An 18,407-nucleotide genomic window follows, 5' to 3' on the forward strand; every position below is an offset into this window, starting at 1 on the left:
CAGGGTGACAATATACAGCCTTGACGTACTCCTTTTCCTATTTGGAACCAGTCTGTTGTTCCATGTCCACTTCTAACTGTTGCTTCCTGACCTGCATACAGGTTTCTCAAGAGGCAGATCGGGTGGTCTGGTAGTCCCATCCTTTCAGAATTTTCTACAGTTTATTGTGATCCACACAGTCAAAGGCTTTGGCATACTCAATAAAGCAGAAATAGATGTTTTTCTGGAGCTCTCTTGCTTTTTCCATGATCCAGCGGATGTTGGCAATTTGATCTCTGGTTCCTCTGCCTTTTCTAAAACCAGCTTGAACATCAGGAAGTTCACGGTTCACATATCACTGAAGCCTGGCTTGGAGAATTTTAAGCATCACTTTACTAGCGTGATGGTTATAATCAAAATGATAGATGGCGATGATGTGGAGAAAGTGGAACACTCATACACTGCTGGAGGGAATGTAACACGGAATTAAGGAAGTTTAGCAGTTCCTCAAAAAGTTAAACCCACATGGAGTTATCATCTGACCCAGTAATTCCATTCCTCAGTATATACCCAAGAAAAATTATAACATATGTCCACACAAAAACCTGTAGATGAATTTTCATAGCAGCATTATTCCTAATAGTCAAAATGTGGAACCCTCATGTCCATCAATGGATAAATGGTTAAATAAAATGTATATTTACAAAATACTTAGCCATAATGAAGAATGAAGTACTGATATGTTTTACAACTTGAATGAATCTTGAAAACCTTGAAAATGAAAGAAGCCTGTCACAAAAGGCCACATTTATGTGACTCTGTTTACACGAAATGTCCAGAAGAGGCCAATCAGTAGAAATAGAGAGTAGACTGCTGACTGCCCAGAGCAGGGTACGGGTGGGTGGGGATTGTGGGAAAGCGGGGGATAGAGGGCGACTGCCATTGGTATGGCATTTTTTTAGGTGATGAAAACATTCTGGAATTGATTGTGGTGAGGGCTGTACAAGTCTATGACTACACTGAAAACTGCAGAATTGAACACTTTAAATGGGCAAATCATTGGTGTGTGAATTACCTCAATAAAACTGTAAAAATTTTTTAAGTAGAATAAAGAAATGCTGTGCTATTTCAAAACATCACACGTCTATTAGAAACCAATCTCACATTCGTTTTGCCAAGTATCAGGGGAAACGCAGATTTCTGTCTTCTGGGACACTCTGGGTCCCAAGCTCATTCATTTTCTTGTGGGCCTGTGCAGCTGTTAAGGGCTCAGTGCAGGAATTCCAATCCTGATGAATCGTGGATCTGTAGGCTTCTTTCAATGAAGCACTTCAATTCTATACAGTCATGTATTTTTCTCTCTTTACAATAAAACTATCCTTAAAGCTTGAACTGCAGCACACACACAAAAATTTTCTTTCTTTCTAGCATAGACAAATTCACTCCATGAAGTTAACCTGAAACTTACTTGGTAGGTGTTTGGAGGAGGCCAGAGTGCCATGATGACCAAGCCCTCAATGTCATATGCTGAACTTTGAAGCTTGTGGTTTATTCTCTCCCTCCTTCCCTCCTTTTCTTTCATCCAGGTTTTTCAGCTTTGGGACAAAGGTTTAAGTACCGACCCCATCGCCCACACCAAGAGTGCTGGATGGGGAGAGACAGAGAAGCTTCCTGGAGTTTGAGCTCCATTTCCTGGCTCTGAGGGCTCTCACTTCACATCCACCCACTCCTGAGTCATTTTATTCCCCTTCTTCATTCCTAAGGCAGAGCTTGGTCAGGGTTCTGAAGCAATTCCTGCCCTAGCATGTTACAAGGAGCCAATGAACACACAGGGAAGTCTGACAGGTGAAGGATTTAAAAGCAAGCCAGGACTTTTCTCAAGTGAAAATGGCTAGTCTAGAGGGAGCTCAGAGCAGTAGATACAAGCTGAAATAAATGAACAAATGGATTAACAAAATCCACAAAAGCATAGACTTTATTTAAGTCCTTGAGATACAAAAGAAGACCAGGGCTAGGTCTACAGATAACAGAAGCTTAACCCCGAGTGTCAGAGCGCTCTAGGGGTAAAAGCAGGTGGGAGCAGGGGACAGGAAGGTGGGTGGCTTGGTATTTTCTGGCTTTAGAAAGTCAGAGAGCCCAGATCCCAGCTAGAACATCCCAGTATGGTTATAGATTCTTTACAAAGGTGTTTACCTGTGGGAAAGAGAAAAACGAAAAGTTAAATTTCACATTTTCAGGAGACTATACAATAGTCCATCCATAATGCATGTGTAGCCAAGCCTTGGAGTTTTTTGTGAGGAAGAGAACACAGGTATAGAGAGGAAATGTGACCTGCCCAGGGTATCAAGTGGCAGAGCTGGAGAGAATCCAGAAGTCTCACTTCCCTAGTTCTAGAATACCTCAGACGAGGAAGTCCGCTGGAAAGCACATCTTACAAGGCAAATATTTAACAATATTAGCCCCAAATACTTTAGAGAATAGAGATTATCTTAATAACTTATCCAAGGCCCCACAGGCTTTGGAGTGTGAAATGCAATTTGAGGTGCAATGCATAGGACCCATAGTGAAGTTTTGAAGTGATAAGAGTGTAAAAAAAGAAAAGCAGGAGTAAGGTCTTCCCCACCCTCCTCATGAGCTCTTCCTGTATGGTTACTTCTTCCGAAAAATCATCATTGACATCCAACACGAGCACTGGAATGTTCAGCAGAGCCTCAGAGTGGAGCCTGTAAGAAGCACGAATATTTAGGGAACAGAAAAAAGACGGTAAGCTTCACATACTCACCAGTCTTAATAATTCATAACAGCTCTAAGGTTACAGGGCTTCTTAGGGAAATTTCATGTAAACAGTTTAAAAAAAGGAATTCAATAAAGTTGGCTGGGAAGACGAGATTGAAATTTCTCTTTAGTCTGAAGACTGATACTGAAGGTCGGAGCCCCAAACAATTGAAATGGACAGCACACTAAGCCTGAAGGGAGGAAAGGCTGAAACCAGGAGTATTAACTTAGTACACACTGGCGACGTCTCAGCCCCTCACCCTGAGCCAACCACTTCATCATCATCAATCACCAAGTTCAGTCTAAGGGCACATCGAAAAATAAAAAAGCTGGGAAACAGAATCTAATAAAAAAGTTTCTTGAAATATATAGATTATATCCAGTATTAAATTTCTGCTGGGGATAATGCTTAACAATTCCAACCACTTCCAGGACATTCTGAACCTGCTTAAGGGGCTGCGTGTTCAGCTTCCTGTATTTTAATGACTGGCTGCAGGAAGGCAGGCCTCTGTCCACTGCCGCTCTCTTCTCCACTTACGGGGTTGTCTTGTGGACAAGCCAGGCTTCGTGTTGACCATGAAGCTGCTCCAGATAGGCCAACTCAACTTCTTTCTCCTCTTGCCTGGCCCTCCGCTGTAGTCTCTTTAAACAAACCTGAAAGACAATCCCCAGGCTCTGCTGAGCTCCTGGGTTATCTGGGCTGGTACAGCAGCTGCGGGCTCTCGGGCGTCCTTGCTGTGTCTATCCTGGGCGCCAGTGCTGTGACATTCCTTCTGCTGCCTTGTCTTCTTAGTGAATCACAGGTTAATGGCAACCATCACCTACCCTAGGAACCTGGAATTATTATTTATTTCCTCCTCCCTGCCACATCCGGGAAGTCACTGAATTCTCTTTCATCTCTCTCCAGCTGGTTCTCTCCTTGCCTCTCTCTCACCCCTGCCCTGGTCAGGTCCCCAGCACTTCTCACCTGGACTATGGAGCAAGAGCTTTCTGACTCTGCCTCCTGGAGGCAGTGAAGTGTATGGAAAGAGCACAGGCCTTAACGTCAGAAAGTCCAGGGTTAAATTCCCATCTTAGCCAGGCACCAGGGGGGTAAGCTTTGTGGGCTTCCATTTCCTCTCATCAACCCCGTGGGTCACTGTGAAACTCAGGGAAGGGAGCCCATCAGTTTCTGGCAAATGCTGTCTTTTCTCCTACTTTTCCTGCTCAGTCCACCCTTCCAGACTATTGCAATATACAGCTGTCCCTCAGCACGTGCAGAGGAGGTTGCAGGGGCGTTTGGTTCTAGGACCCTCTGTGGGTACAAAATTCCAAGGTTGCTAGAGCCCCTTATGTGTGTGAAATGGCAGTGGGCTCTCCACATCAGGGGGTTCCATGTCTGGATTCAGAGGGCTGACTCTAACGGTATGACTCCTTGCAGGGTGCTTATCGCCTTCAGTCCCAGGTGCAAGGAAGTATGAGTAACATCCTATTTACAAAAGGGTACGTAATTCGAAGTCATGTCATATCACACATTCACTCTGGGGCAGAATGCAAATTCTGCATACGTCAAAGTTCAAAAAATAAAAAAGTGAGGCTTGAGATTCACTCTGTCCCTCAGTCCTTCCAGAGCGTGCATAATTCTAGTCTGTCTTCGTCTGATTAGAAATCTGAAGCACAATGACTCAGGGAATGTCACCTTCTCCTTTATTGGTCACACAGGGCCATTCCCAGAGTCTGGCCACCCCTCCTAACTCTCCACTCTTGACATCCTTAGCTCCTTCCTCCCCTGAAGCTGGATGTCACCTCCTGTCTGCAGTACAGACCAAGCTCTTTCGCATCTCAAAACTTTTGCTCTGAATGTCTGCTTTGCCTGAATTGCCTTCCTTTCTCTCTATGCATGGCAAATACTTCATTATTCAGTGGCATCTGTCCTGAGAAGAACATGTAGATTAACTCACTGATTTAGGACTTCTCTCTTTCAAATAGTTAAGTTTTATTCCCAAATGTAAACTTTTATTCCCAAAATAATGTATAATATTACCAAAGATGCAATCTGCACTGTTTCCCTCTTGTACCATCTTTTCTCTATGGAAAGAAAACCATATAAACAAATTTCATTTATGATCTTCTGCCCAACTTTTCAAGTTAACACAGGTTAACAGTCTAATATGCTAATACTTTTAGCACTTATCCCTTCTCATCTCTTTCCCTTGAATCAAGAACTGTTCTAAAGTTAGATGAAGTCCTTGTCCTAGGGAGTCTATAATCTAATTAGATAACAAGTAAAACAACATATGCAAAACAGCAAATCAGGTGCTCTACTGTGAGGTTTGGATCTTAAGTAGAGAAGTCAGATAAGGAAGGCGGCAACTGGGCTGGGGCAGTCAGAGGCGCTTCCTGGAAGCGGCAGGGGCTCCCCCTTCATTGCTGGCACCAGCTTACTCAGCACCACTCTGAAAGCAGGCCAGAATCTGTCTGGTCCAGGGCTGAGCACAGGGCCTGGCAGGGCAGGTGGTCAATATGTATTTATTGCACATACTCACTGAATGTTTTCATTTCTGACCCCGTCCATCCCTGTTGACCATCTGCTCCTACTTTCATCTTTTTCCATCTCTACTTTCCTTCCCTCTGAACCTTCTCTTTTTCTTTCTGTCATTCTGTCCCTACATCTTTTCCTCACTGCTGACTGCTTCAAGACCTCTCCGCCGTTCCCTTGCCTCCCCATCACACAGCTTTACAGCCCTGACCAACCACGACCCAGTGCTCTACCCCACTGATGACAGATGTTAGTGGCCACTGTCTACTTTCAGAAAGACTTTACACATATAGTCTTACCTCCACTTAAAAAAACATATAAAAGGTCTCCTATTACACATTTGGTTCTTATTTTTCTTAAGAATATGTTTTGAAGATTGCTATATGTCAGTGTAGTACCTTCCAGTTCTTTTTCATGGCTTCAGAGTTTTTCAGTGCATCGATGGAGCATAATATATTTAACTGGCCTCTACTGATGACTACTTGGGTTGTTTATAATAATTTGCTATTATAAACAATGCTGCCCTGCACATGAGCCATTTTGCCTATGTGGGAGCATATTTATGGAGTAAATTCCAAGAAGCATGATTAATAGGGCAGAACTATGTACCCTGCTAGTATACACTGCCAGACTGCCTCCTTAGAGGCTGACCAATTCTCATTCCTGCCAGCAAGGTAGCGTCAGGATTTCTAAACATAGCAAAGCTACCTAATTTTCCTGAGAGAAAAATATTATCAGAATTAATGAAAATGCGTATTTTTCAGAATGTGACGTTATGTTTTCAATTATACACTAGGGCAGAGCAATTCTTTTTATAAAAGCTATAATTATTCATTCATTGCTGGCAGGCAAACACTGATGCTAAAGTCTCTCCTGTTAAAATAGGCTAACATTTCCCTTTGCACTATTAATTTACTTAAGAGAGCAAACTTTTCTTCCCTCCCAGCAGCCTAGGTAAACTTCTATTTTGAACATTTGGTGTAATTCTTGCTGTACTGATATGGTTACAAGTTCTTTAAAAAAAAAAAAAAAAAAAAAAAAAACAACCTTGCGAAAACAGTGCTTTAGTCTGGTTCCTCTTTACCTCAGTCCTCATGGGGAGGACACGCTGAACATGAACAGGAAAGAGCGTGGCTGGGAACGGCAGCTGCCTGCTTCACTCCACCCCACCCTCCTGGAAGAGCTGCTGTTTGGACTGCCTGCAGTCAGAGGCAGCAACTGGACAGGGACTGCTAGTGGGTCTGACCACTGCACTTCCTAAGCCCCACACCCAGGTGCCCCTTGTCCCAGGTCTTTGCAGCACACGCTGTCTGGGCTGCAGACAATGCCTGGCTCTTGGAGGTACACTGGCCAGCTGCACTCTTTCTTGCTGATTCTTTGGGGCACTGAGGCCCAGCCGTTTCTCTTCTGATTTCTTTTTTTTACTGTTGGCTCGCTTGCTTTTTACAGGTTAGTGAAGAGTAGGTAGGAAGGAGCAAAATGCCCTACTCAAGCCCATCGCATGAGCTCTAAGCCAACATCTGCCGGGACTCTGCACTGGGGACTGGGCGCTCACACCGCTTTCTACATAGAGATGTTTCACTTCTGTTCTGCTCTCTCACAGTCCCTCTGGGTCTCACAGCAGAGGTTAGGAGTGACTTCAGGGGAAGGATATCAACATTCTCGGTTCTGGTGCCATCAAAATAGCACCAAAATCCCCATTCAATCCCAAAATGAGTGAGTAATTTTTTTCTACCATCAACTTGCAGTAATCCTTAATCCTTCAACCCCTATTCTACCCCAGCTGAAATACCTCAATTTGTCTCTCCAAAAAGATGTTATCAGCCACACCGTAACAATTACAGCCACCACCGCCACTGTTACCATCATTGTCCCATCTCACAGTCATTCCAAGTACACAAAGACGTGAGGAAGACTTCCTTCCTCTCCTGCTGGGTCCCAGTGGCCCAGCAGGCTAGGTCAGGAACCAGGCAGAGGTCAGGTGGCAGTGCTTTCAATTCTCTCAATGCTCAGCCCCTCAACCTGCTGCTGCCTTCAACTCTCCATCCCATGAACTCCTACTGGAAACCATCACCTCTTCAAACCCAACCACAATCTTCACTCAGTTCAAGTCCACAATGCTCTTAACTCATCCTTGGCTCAGGCCATGAGCATTCCTGGGGGCCAGGACTTTCCTCTCACCCTGAACCCTACATTCGGCTACCTCAAACCATCCTTTTGGCAGGGGTCTCCCTTTCCCCTAAACACTGACACCAATCCCTGCCCCTACAGGACAGAACTGGTCTCTTCTATTCCTGCTCCCAGGAAATGACAACTCCTGCAAGAAGTCATAAATGCGCGAGGCTGCCACCTTCAGCTGTGCTTTCCACAGAAGGGTCTCAGCCCTCTGGCTTCACTGCATCTCCAGTTGAGTTTCACTTAAACCTGAGACTCTATTTACTTTCGCGGACTCTATTTCCTCACAATCTTCAGAAGCTCCCGACATAAAGAGCCCCGATCCCTGGTCCCCTTCACACCCAAGGCCCTTGCCTGCTGCCACCCTTGCTGAGGTCAGGCCCTTCTATCCGGTCCTCTCCCCTCTGGTTCCTGCGAGTCTGTGTCATGGGGGTGCTCCCACCCATTTTCTGACCCTGGCCAGTCTGCTTTCAGGCTTCTTCCTTCCACAAGACTTGGTTATATACCTAAAATCCTGGCCTCTAGCCTCAAGAGAACTTTCCCTCCTAAGACTATGCGTTATACCTGGCATTTGACCGTATGTCAGGTATCTGTCTAAAAAGGTGAGAGCAACACATCCCTCAAAAATACCCCCAGCTTGACTCCCACTCCAGAGGAGCCCTTAGGGATCACGTGTCTGCGACACTGGATTGGACAGACGAGGACCCCTCCAGGGGAAAGGTTTCCAGGGCCTGCCCACTGTTGGCAGAGCCAAGGACCCCTGCCATCTCCAGAGACTCCACATCACCACCCTACTGTGTGCTGGGCTGCCCCCATGGTCCAGGTCGGAGGTCATGGGAGGCAACTCCCACAGTCCATCGTGCCTTACCAGTGGCATCCTTCAGGTTCAAAAAAGCAGACAATGAATTAGGAGAGTATCAGGATGAGGTGAGGAAAGCCTCTTCATCCTCCTGACATGCTAGTCAGGAAACCATAGAGACCACAATGGACTCTGATAACCCAGTTAGAGGGAAGGAAAAGCTGAGGCAACTGGCTACAGGTTAGCTGGTCAGAGAGTCGAAACTGGATCCCAGTGATAAAGCCCAATCTTCTCTAGGTGGGCGCTACATCAAGACGGACCCTTTAGCCCCCTGCTGCAGAAAGCCTAAGGGAACTGGGTACTTGTGCTAGAATGGGAGGGTGCTCACCCACTGCTCTCCATGCTCCAGGTAATACCCACAACCAACTTTCTCCAACTGGAAAATCAGAGGCTCAGAGAACATCACCTTTTAAGTTTCATATGGCCCTAATGTTTAAGGCTTTAAATTCTGTCTTACCTGGGGAGCAGCCTGAAGGTAGATGAAGCCATGTAATCTGAGCCGGCTGGCAAACTCCTGCAGGAGAAAATAATGCCAGTCCTGATAGATATGCCATTCAATGTCACTGAGGGAACCATTTTCAAAAAGAGTCTTTGCAAAGATATACCTGGTTGGAAATGTAGGTGGGATGGGTGAGGGGAAGAGAATGGGAAATGGAATGAAAGGCAAAAGAAAGAAGCAAAAAACAACATTAATAACAACTTCTTCCACGTCTGTCCAAACCACTTAACCTTTTTGGTTCCTTACTGATTTTTAAGAAGTCTGAATTCTTCACCTACACTTTTTGCTCAATACTGAGAACAGCATTTAGACTTCAGAGGCCAAAATCTCTGAGTGGATTAATCCACTGGAAGAAAAAGGCCACTGAAAGACAGTACCATTGGTCGCTAACAATTTTCCCTTCTGGAAACCAGTCAAAACGTGTGCAAATGGTGCATGTAGACTCAGACTTTTAAGATTTCCTTACTATTACTGTAAGTAAGGCCCCAAACAAAAAACAACCTAGTATAAAGCACCCACGACTTACTTTAAGGACTCAAGGGTTCCGAGGCTGCAGAGCCATCCTTTGGTCTAGCTGAGAAGTAGAGCAGGAACTGTATTTAAGTCATGTCCCCTATGGAGCAGGAAACGCATTTCCTACTAACTGCAGTATCACCAAGAAAACAAACTCTCCTCCAAAGCAAGCCTCCTCTGCTTCTGAGCTTCTAATCCAGATATGAGAAGGCTAAATCTAAAAATCAATCTCATTTTGCCCCTTGCTTACTTCCATAACTAAAGGAGCATCGGATAAATAGGAAGTCGGAGCTAACCAGAAACCATCGTTTCAGGAGGGGCAATTCTGCTTTCCAACCTCAGGCATCTTGATACAAAACACAGTTTACATCTTAAGCAATGAATTCCAGTTTCTAAGGCAATACTCAGCAACTGGCTACTTCCGGAAAAATGAAATTCGGAAGCCTTGTCTATGAATGGCTCAGGGAGGTATACACCACAAGGCTGCGAGGGCTGCATAAGAGAAGGGGTTGAAGGGTCACATTCCTGAGTCTGACCTGGCTTCAAAATTCAGGAGCTGTGTCACCAGGGGCAAGTCATCAAACTCTCAGGCTGCTTCTTCCTCTGTACATAGATAACAGCTGAACCTCCTTCGTAGAGTTGTGAGAACTGCAATACTTACAAGGTGCTTACAACAGTGACTGACACATGCTAGTAAAGACACCTTGGCTGTCACTGTAACTGCTTCATTGTTAGGCTATGAAGGCGCTCATTTGGGAGCTCTGAAATGGCTTACCTATAGCCTAGCTGAAGGCAACAAAGAAAAGAGGTGAATTTCTAATTCAGTGTCTGAAAAATGTTTTCAGCTTCTTCATAAGTAACATGGAAATGAAGATCTTATAAAGAGCAAGTAAATACCTGTTACTTAGTCTTATAAAAGGCCCTGGCCTTTTTCTGAGGATGAGCACTTCTTTATTTCTCCAAAGCTGGTAGTAAAGGGGCGAGAGGACGTAGAGGCCATGGTGGTGCTAAATGCTGAGAGGGGTGGGAGAGCCACTGCAGCCTGAATGAAGGGGCTGCAGGAAAGAGCCAGCTTAAGCACCAAGGCATCAGGGTCCCTGCTCTAAAACCACCTGCTGTTGTTTTCTTTCAACTCAAACAGAAAAGATTTAGATTTCCCCCTCCTTGTCATCTACCCTCCCAAAAAGCGATGCTGCTCCTTTGGAATACATATAACACACGTGGGCAGGTGTGCAGTCTCAGAGTTCCCTGCCAGACTAAGGTCACCATGGGGGCAGGAACTGGGTCCGCCCTGCTTACTGCTGCAGCCCCCAGGTCTGACCCAGTGCCTGAACACAGGTGGCATTCAACAAATCTGTTCATTTGCTGAGCCCATGAATAAATGTTTAAAGGAGTGGAGAGGCTCTAAATTATCATCAGGGTTAGAGTGTGTAATCAGTTAGCCTTTCTGCCTCAAAAATGTCCCCTCTGAAGAAAACATCTGGGATGTTGTAGCTGCCTATATTGCAATCAGTTGTCTCCCTTTACAAGTAAATGTGAAGATTGTGTACCTTTTTTTTGGCCATGCCACGCCACATGAGGGATCTTAGTCCCCCGATCAAGAATCAAACCCATGCCCCCTACAGTAGAAACACAGAGTCTTAACCACTGGACTGCCAGAGAAGTCTGGAGATCTTCTAAACAGATCTTCTCAAGTCCGTGTACTTTCTAGACAAAGTATTTCTATTTTTAAGGGGTCTCTCACATGTCTACCTCACTAAAGGGCTGAAAATCAAAAGACCAATGGCCAGTTTGTTTCCAGGCAGGTAGCAATATGTAATTCATCTTCCTAATTCAAGAGGCTAGGCTTGAGAGAGGGCAAAGGAAAATAAATAGTAGTTTATCCAACAGTTGAAAAAAACAACAAAAGTCTATATATAGCTCAACCATTTACAATTCACATATTTAGCTTTTATAAAGAACAGGCTCTCTCTTGGGGTCCACAGAGAAGGAGTGCCTAGCCTATAGGGTTTGTATTACATTTCTTGAATGATTTTTAAGTAATGCTTAAAAAAAAATCACAATACATTTACAAATATACCCTTATTTTTCCCCCTCCAAGCGGCTTTATGGGAAGACTAAGAAGTAGCGCTAGTTTTTGTAATTTGGAAGTAAACAGGTAACCAATCTAGCATCTTGAGAAGTGAATGGACAGGGCTTCTCTGGTGGCTCAGCAGTAAAGAATCTGCCTGCAAGAGACATGGGTTCAATCCCTGATCCAGGAAGACCCCATATGCTCCACAGGAACTAAGCCCATACGCCACAACTCTTGAGTCTGTGCTCTGGAGCTGGGGAGCTGCAGCTACTGAAGCCTGCATGCCCTAAAGCCCGTGCTCCCCAGCAAAAGAAGCCACTGCTCCCCGAGCACCACAGTGAAGAGTAGCCCCCACTCTCTGCAACTAGAGAGAGCCTGGGCAGAACGAAGACCCAGCACAGCCAAAAATACATAAATAAAAATTTTAAAAAAGACGTGAATGGACAATACAAGTGAATTTTTCCATTCTGATAATTAAAAGGGGCTTCAGAGCTCAACATGCTTTGAGCCGCCATCTCACACTGACACAGGTTCCTTTGGATAAAAAACCCTCAGTGATGTCCAGATCGAGGCACCCTCACTTCATCTCCAAATGGCTGAAACACAAGTCTCAGCCTGGTCTTGTGGCAGAACCAGGAATTCCGGAGTACAGACGGACTAGCTCCTTTAGAATCGAGGGGCTGAATTCCCAAGCTAGCTGCTAGCCTTCGTGAAAAGTGACTCCTCATCTCACTCCATCAGTAGATAGGATAATGCCCTTCCCTGGACCTATGAGAGACTGAATATCTCTTATAGACTCTGGCCAATAATAAGTCCTCTCACACGACAGAGTCAAAAATGGTTAAATCCAAGACAGAAGTCAATTTTTCAGATGTGCTTCTACTCAGAAATCCTTTCTTGGAGAATAAAACAAGGATAAATGTATTTCTCCTATCATTTTAGGAACACAGATTTTAATTCCATCTGCTTTTTTCTTCAAGGTGATAGCCAGCCACTGATTCATCTGGTTTGCTAAAATATACGCTGCTACTTAAGTGTCTCTTCCGAGCCTTTGTGCATGTAACGGTTATACTAGGTAGCCACCAGCCTGCTTCTATGACAGAAAAGACGACGACAAGGCAATCAGTGCCAGTGTGAGAAATTAAATGCATTTAGTTTATGAAAAACACAGTTTCCTTTCTTGACATGTGTGGTAACTGAAATCGTTAGTCTGAACAAATCTCTATAGTGTTGTCTTTAAAAAGAAGTCAATTTTTTCAAGGATAACATTCAATGACAAGAGCAGTACAGGGTCTGAGCAAGAAAAGAAAACCTGTGGTGCTGAGCACAGCGCCTGTGGCCGGCAGAGGCTCGGGAGCTTACCTGTCGCTGTACACAGACCTCTCAAAGATCTGTACTGCCCTCCCAACCTCTAAGAGTTTCTCAGGGAAGGGCTCCAACTGCACTTTCAGGCGGCTCAGGAAAGAAAATGTCTGGAAGGTGTAGGACCATCGTGCTGGCTCCTGGTACATCATATCCAGCAAGTTTCCAAGGCTGGTGGCAGCGCCGGCCTAGGGGCAAATTACAAAAGAGGAGAATTTCCTAGGACGCATTTACTTCACAGCGTTCACCACCCTTCTACCTCATACCTTGTAATCACTGGGAGAAGCAATTACAGAGGTTTCCTCCCACTAAAAAGATACTGCATCCCTCACCATTGGTGCGGTCAAAGCTACACAACCAAGGGAGAGACTCTTCTACTTTATTAGGTGAGACTCTGATAGAGGGAGATGACATGCCTCAACATACCTAGAAGAGCAGAGGCAGAACCACTGTAGAATTAGCACATTCACCGATAGATGTGTTTGCAGAGCGTGCCGGAGGAGGACTTAACAATCACAACCACCTAAAACTCTACTTGCAATCATATTACTTCTACCGCAACACTATGTTGCTTCTCTCTGGGGCTTCCATTTGTGGTTCTTTCTTTCTAAAACTAACCTAGACAAGAAAGTAACTGACTATAAAATCCAACCCACAAAATAGAGTTCTGTCTCTCTTATGGCAGAGCTACACGTTGTTAAACAAACAAATACACGAACAAACAAAAACACACAAATCCCTCCTCCTGGATTCTAGACACTTTACGAAAGGCACGTGAAGACCCACTTACTCAGCATGTGCAGGCGGGAACGTGTGTAAGATACTCAGGAACCCTAGATTCTTTCCTGGGCTCTGCCACTGACTCAGTGCAAAAGTGAGTTTTGCGCAAAGCACTCTCATCTGTGTTCATTTAGTCACCATTAACTGAAGGCCTGTGTGGATGAGGTGCTACGTGAGCTAGGTGCTGTAAGGGGTACAGAAAACAAAATTAAGACTTAACTCAATGTTCACTGTGCTAAGCTGTCTCATTTAATCTTCACAACAGCACCATGAGGTAGGTACCACTGTTATGCCCATTTCCTTGAGGAGAACATCCACTCAGAAAGGTGACGGAACTTGCCTAAGGTTTCATGGTTAAGTGTTGAATGGGGACTCAAACCTGGCTTCCACTAACTTCTTCATTCTAATACTTCTCCATATAAAAGCGAGCAAGACATGGTTCCTAAATTTAAGGAGCTCATAATGCAAACAGAAAGGGGTTTTCTGTTTGGACAAAAATATGGAAAACTAGACTAGAAAGCAGAACATACAACAAAGGGGTGCTCACATATGGTGGAGAGCATCTGAGAAGTTTCTGGAAAAAAGTGGCATTAAGCTGGGAAGTAAGTAAATGGTACATGGAATCTCCACAGATGGAAATAGAGATTAAGAAGAAAGAATTTCACATAGAGACAAAAATCTTGGTGGGGGTGGGGGGGTGGGGAAGAGGAGGTTAGACAACCACAAGTGGTCCGGTTTCACAGAATATCAACCCTGGATTCCAAAGAAGGGTCTTACCCTTTGGAAGGTTTCATCAGGAGCAATGCAGGTAGAGCACAGCAGGTCACAAAACAACTTCCCTCCTTCCAGTCCCAACCCACAAACACACACCAGCCTCACAAATGGCCCCTGGCTGAGAGCTGGAGGCTGAAGCAGGAGGACAAATTTGGATGTACTGGGGTCTCTGGCAGGGTCACTGGAGACTGTAGGGAGCCCATGGTGCGTGGCACAGTTCTGAGATGGCAGGGAAGCCAGCTGACTGGAGTGGGGCACTGCGCTGGCAGAGGCACCGGGCTGACTGGGTGGGGGCTTCTACCAGCAGGCTTTGGGCTACTAAAGGGAGCCTGTTGTAGGATAAAAAACTGTACAGAGGCCTACACGATTTCTAAAGAACCTATCTCAACTACAGAACATGAAGCACATATCCCTTTAGACATAAAAACAAAAAAGGGGACAAGCAGTGGAAATAAAAATACTCAGCAATTCAAAAGGAATGAACTCATCAATGTGCTCAGGACAAGCAGCCTCTCAGGAGACAGAGCTATTGCCAGAAAAAGGAGAAAATGGAAAAAGCTCAATGAGATTCAAGAGACTGCCACACTGATAAGAACAGGTTATCAAAAAAAGGAGCCAGAGACTTCCCTGGAGGTTAAGACCCCGCACTTCCACTACAGGGGCAAGGGTCTGATTCCTGGTTGGGGAATTAAGATCCCACAGACTGCATGGCATGCCCCCCAATAAAAGAAATGAACCCATGCTCCAAATGGAACAATATGAAAAGAACATTCTTAGAGGAAAAAAATGCAATTGCCAAAACAAAACTCCCAATGAAGAGAGTAACCAGCAGACTGTAAACTGCACTAAACCTAATTAGTGAGTATCAAACAGAATACTGCTTTCCTCGTGGCTCAGACTAGTAAAGAATCTGCCTCCAAAGTGGGAGACCTGGGTTCGATTCCTGGTTTGGGAAGATCCGATGGAGGAGAGCATGGCAACCCACTCCAGTGTTCTTGCCTGGAGAATTCATGGACAGAGGAGCCTAGCAGGCTACAGTCCATGGGGGTGCAAAGAGTTGGACACGACTGAGCAGAGTCGGACAGGACTGAGCGACTAAGCACAGCACACAGCACGTACAGAGTGTCAACTCAAGAAATTTTTCCTAAACTAACAGAAAAAAGTAGAAAGTTAAGAAACAAACAGAAACAGTTTAGGAGATCCAATATACACTGTTACATAGTGGGAGGGTATTTTTTGTTTTTTCTTTCTTCTGGAAAGATACATCAAGATGTAATGTCACCTTCTCCAACCCCACAGCAGTTAATACAATTTTGTATCAAATAACTTTTCAAACAAGAGCTAAAATAATGTGCAACTTTGCAGTACCCATATTTTAGATAAAACTACCTACCCAAAGTGAACAATTTTCTTTCTCAAGTGATGAGCCCAATACAGAGAGGTGAAATGCCACTACCCCCCAAAAAAAAGAGAGGAATGGAGAAGACCACTACTCATAAGGTCTGTGTCTCCCTCTCATCAAATTTCAGTCACTGAGAATCACTGTCTAATAGCAACATGACATATCTCTAGGTATTTTAGAACAAAAATAAACTTTTAAAACCATGGTACTTTTACTATGGTTTTAGTTCAGGTGAAAAAGAAGCCAAAACCAAAGAAAAAAATTAAAGAATATCTCTGAAGACGTGAGACTTCCCACCAGAGAAATTTGCGGAGTACCAGAAAGGATTTAATACGGATTTACATATGTGGCTTTCATATTCTCTCTTTCTCTCTCTCTCTCACATACACACACCCACCCAGACCTATCCTAGCAAGATCTCAATTCATAAAAACAAAACAAAAAACCTAAGGAGGGGGAAAATATTAATTTCTTACATTTAAAAAAGGGTCAGAACCACATAACACTTCCCTACAGCAGAAACCTAGATAGTATATTAAAAGGCAGAGACATTATTCTGCCAACAAAGGTCCCTATAGTCAAAGCTATGGTTTTTCCAGTATTCATGTGTGGATGTGAGAGTTGGACTATAAAGAAGGCTGAGCACCAAAGAATTGATGCTTTTGAACTGTGGTGTTGGAGAAGACTCTTGAGAGTCCCTTGGTCTGTAAGGAGATCCAACCAGTCCATCCTAAAGGAAATCAGTCCTGAATATTCACTGGAAGGACTGATGCTGAAGCTGAAGCTCCAATATTTTGGCCACCTGATGCAAAGAGCCAACTCATGGAAAAAGACCCTGATGCTGGGAAAGACAGAAAGCAGGAGGAGAAGGAGCTGACAGAGGATGAGATGGTTGGACGGCATCACCAACTCAATGGACATGAGTCTGAGCAGGCTCCAAGGTATGGTGAAGGACAGGGAGGCCTGGTGTGCTGCAGTCTGTGGGGTCACAAAGAGTCAGACACGACTAAGCAACTGAGCAACAACACAACAGAAATTAAAGACATTTTAAGACAAGCAATCGCTCAGAGACTATATTAATACCACCTACATTCTAAAAAAAAAATTCCTCTAAAATAAACTTCAAACAATTGAAAAATGAATCAAAGAATCAAGAAATGGGAAGAAGTGGCAATAAGAAAACAGTGTTCAGTGAATGACCAGCAGAAGAGAGTTAAGTATAAATTATTATTAATGTGGTTAAGAAGTTTACTGCCAATTTCTATAGTTAAAAGAGAAATTTCCAGGAATTCCCTGGCGGTCCAGTGGTTAGGACTTGGTGATTTTACTGCTGGGGTCCAAGTTCAATCCCTGATTAGGAAACTAAGATCTGACAAGCTGTCCAGCCTGGCCAGAAAAAAAGAGAGAGAGAGACAGAGAAATTTCACTATGTACAAACATTCCAGAACTATAAAATTACAGATTTCTATGCTTGGGTGGTAGAGCCTAGAGAAGAAAGTAATAAAAAAGTAGTAAAATTTATTTTTTTCTTTCATGGAGATGCCATTAATATCGATAAATAGGTTTAAACATGAATATATATATATTTTTTGAAGTATAGTTGATGTACAATATTATATTAATTTCAGGTGTACAACACAGTGATTCCATATTTTTGCAGATTATACTCCACTATAGCTTATTACAACATAAATGGCTATAATTCCCTGTGCTGTATATTCTTGTTGATTTGTCTATTTAATATGTAGTAGTTTGTATCTGTTAATCCTACATTCCTGATTTGTTCCTCCCCCTTCCCTCTCCTCTTTGGTAACCACAAGTTTGTTTTCTGTATCTGTGAATCTTAAACATATATATATATTTAACATGTATATTTTTAGTTTAAATGTTTCCACTAGCAGAGTAAAAATAGTAAAAATTTCCACAGGAATGAAGGGGAGAAAGATGAAAGAAATATTTAAATACAGAAAAAAGAAAAAAAAAAAGGAGATGAAAGCACAAAAATAAGGTGGCAGGAAGAAGTTAAATATAATCATGATCAAAGAGAAAAATTCCCAGGAATGGGAAGCAGACCCTCAAAATGTGTAAAAGCTAAAACTCCTGTTCATAAGTGAAACACCAAACCAAGATGACAGAGATTATTTGAAAACAAAGGGGCAGAAAAATCCATCAAGTAGGTGCAAATAAAAAGAAAGCAGATGTGACAAAGCTGTATTAAGAAAAAAAGCATTAGGGACTTCCCTGGTGATCCAGTGGTGAAGAATCTGCCTGTCAATGCAGGAAACATGGATTCAATCCCTGGTCCGGGATGACCCCACATGCCTCAGAGCAACTAAGCCTGTGCTCTGGAGCTGCGGAGCCACAGAAACTGAGCCTGTGCACTGAAACTACTGAGGCCCGAGTGCCAGAGCCTGCGCTTTACACAAGCGAAGCCCCCACAAGGGGAAGACCACGCACTGGAGCGAGAGAGGGGCCTCCCCGCTGCTCGCCGCAGCTAGAGGAGGCCAGTGTGCAGCCACAAAGACCCGTTTATTTTATTGTAAAAATAAAAAATAAGTAAGTAAATATTTTTAAAAATACAAGGAGAAATGGGCAAAACATAATAAAAGCACAAAACTTTAGTACACTTCTCTTAGCATTTAATTAAAAAAAAAAAACAGTAGAGAACTTGGAGGATTAGACTCTAAACCATTTTTT

At 43.8% G+C, this 18,407-nt stretch overlaps 1 protein-coding gene across 3 annotated transcripts in view; it reads right to left on the reverse strand.

The window, feature by feature from the left end:
* Positions 1 to 1,935: 1,935 nt before the first annotated feature.
* DGUOK (deoxyguanosine kinase) overlaps positions 1,936 to 18,407 on the reverse strand; it is a 34,440-nt gene continuing 17,968 nt past the window's right edge. For 2 of the 3 annotated variants that reach the window (XM_055539622.1, XM_055539625.1), the window contains 5 exons: positions 12,755 to 12,942; positions 8,764 to 8,911; positions 3,293 to 3,408; positions 2,603 to 2,702; positions 1,936 to 2,172 (listed from right to left, as the gene is read on the reverse strand). In XM_055539622.1, coding sequence (XP_055395597.1) covers positions 2,146 to 2,172; positions 2,603 to 2,702; positions 3,293 to 3,408; positions 8,764 to 8,911; positions 12,755 to 12,942 — 579 coding nt within the window. In that variant the 3' untranslated portion in view covers positions 1,936 to 2,145. The remainder of the gene's footprint in view (positions 2,173 to 2,602; positions 2,703 to 3,292; positions 3,409 to 8,763; positions 8,912 to 12,754; positions 12,943 to 18,407) is intronic. The other variant, XM_055539623.1, reaches the window with a different exon arrangement.

This window comes from Bubalus kerabau, chromosome 11 (genome assembly GCF_029407905.1).
Source record: "Bubalus kerabau isolate K-KA32 ecotype Philippines breed swamp buffalo chromosome 11, PCC_UOA_SB_1v2, whole genome shotgun sequence".
Taxonomy (NCBI): Eukaryota; Metazoa; Chordata; class Mammalia; order Artiodactyla; family Bovidae; genus Bubalus; species Bubalus kerabau.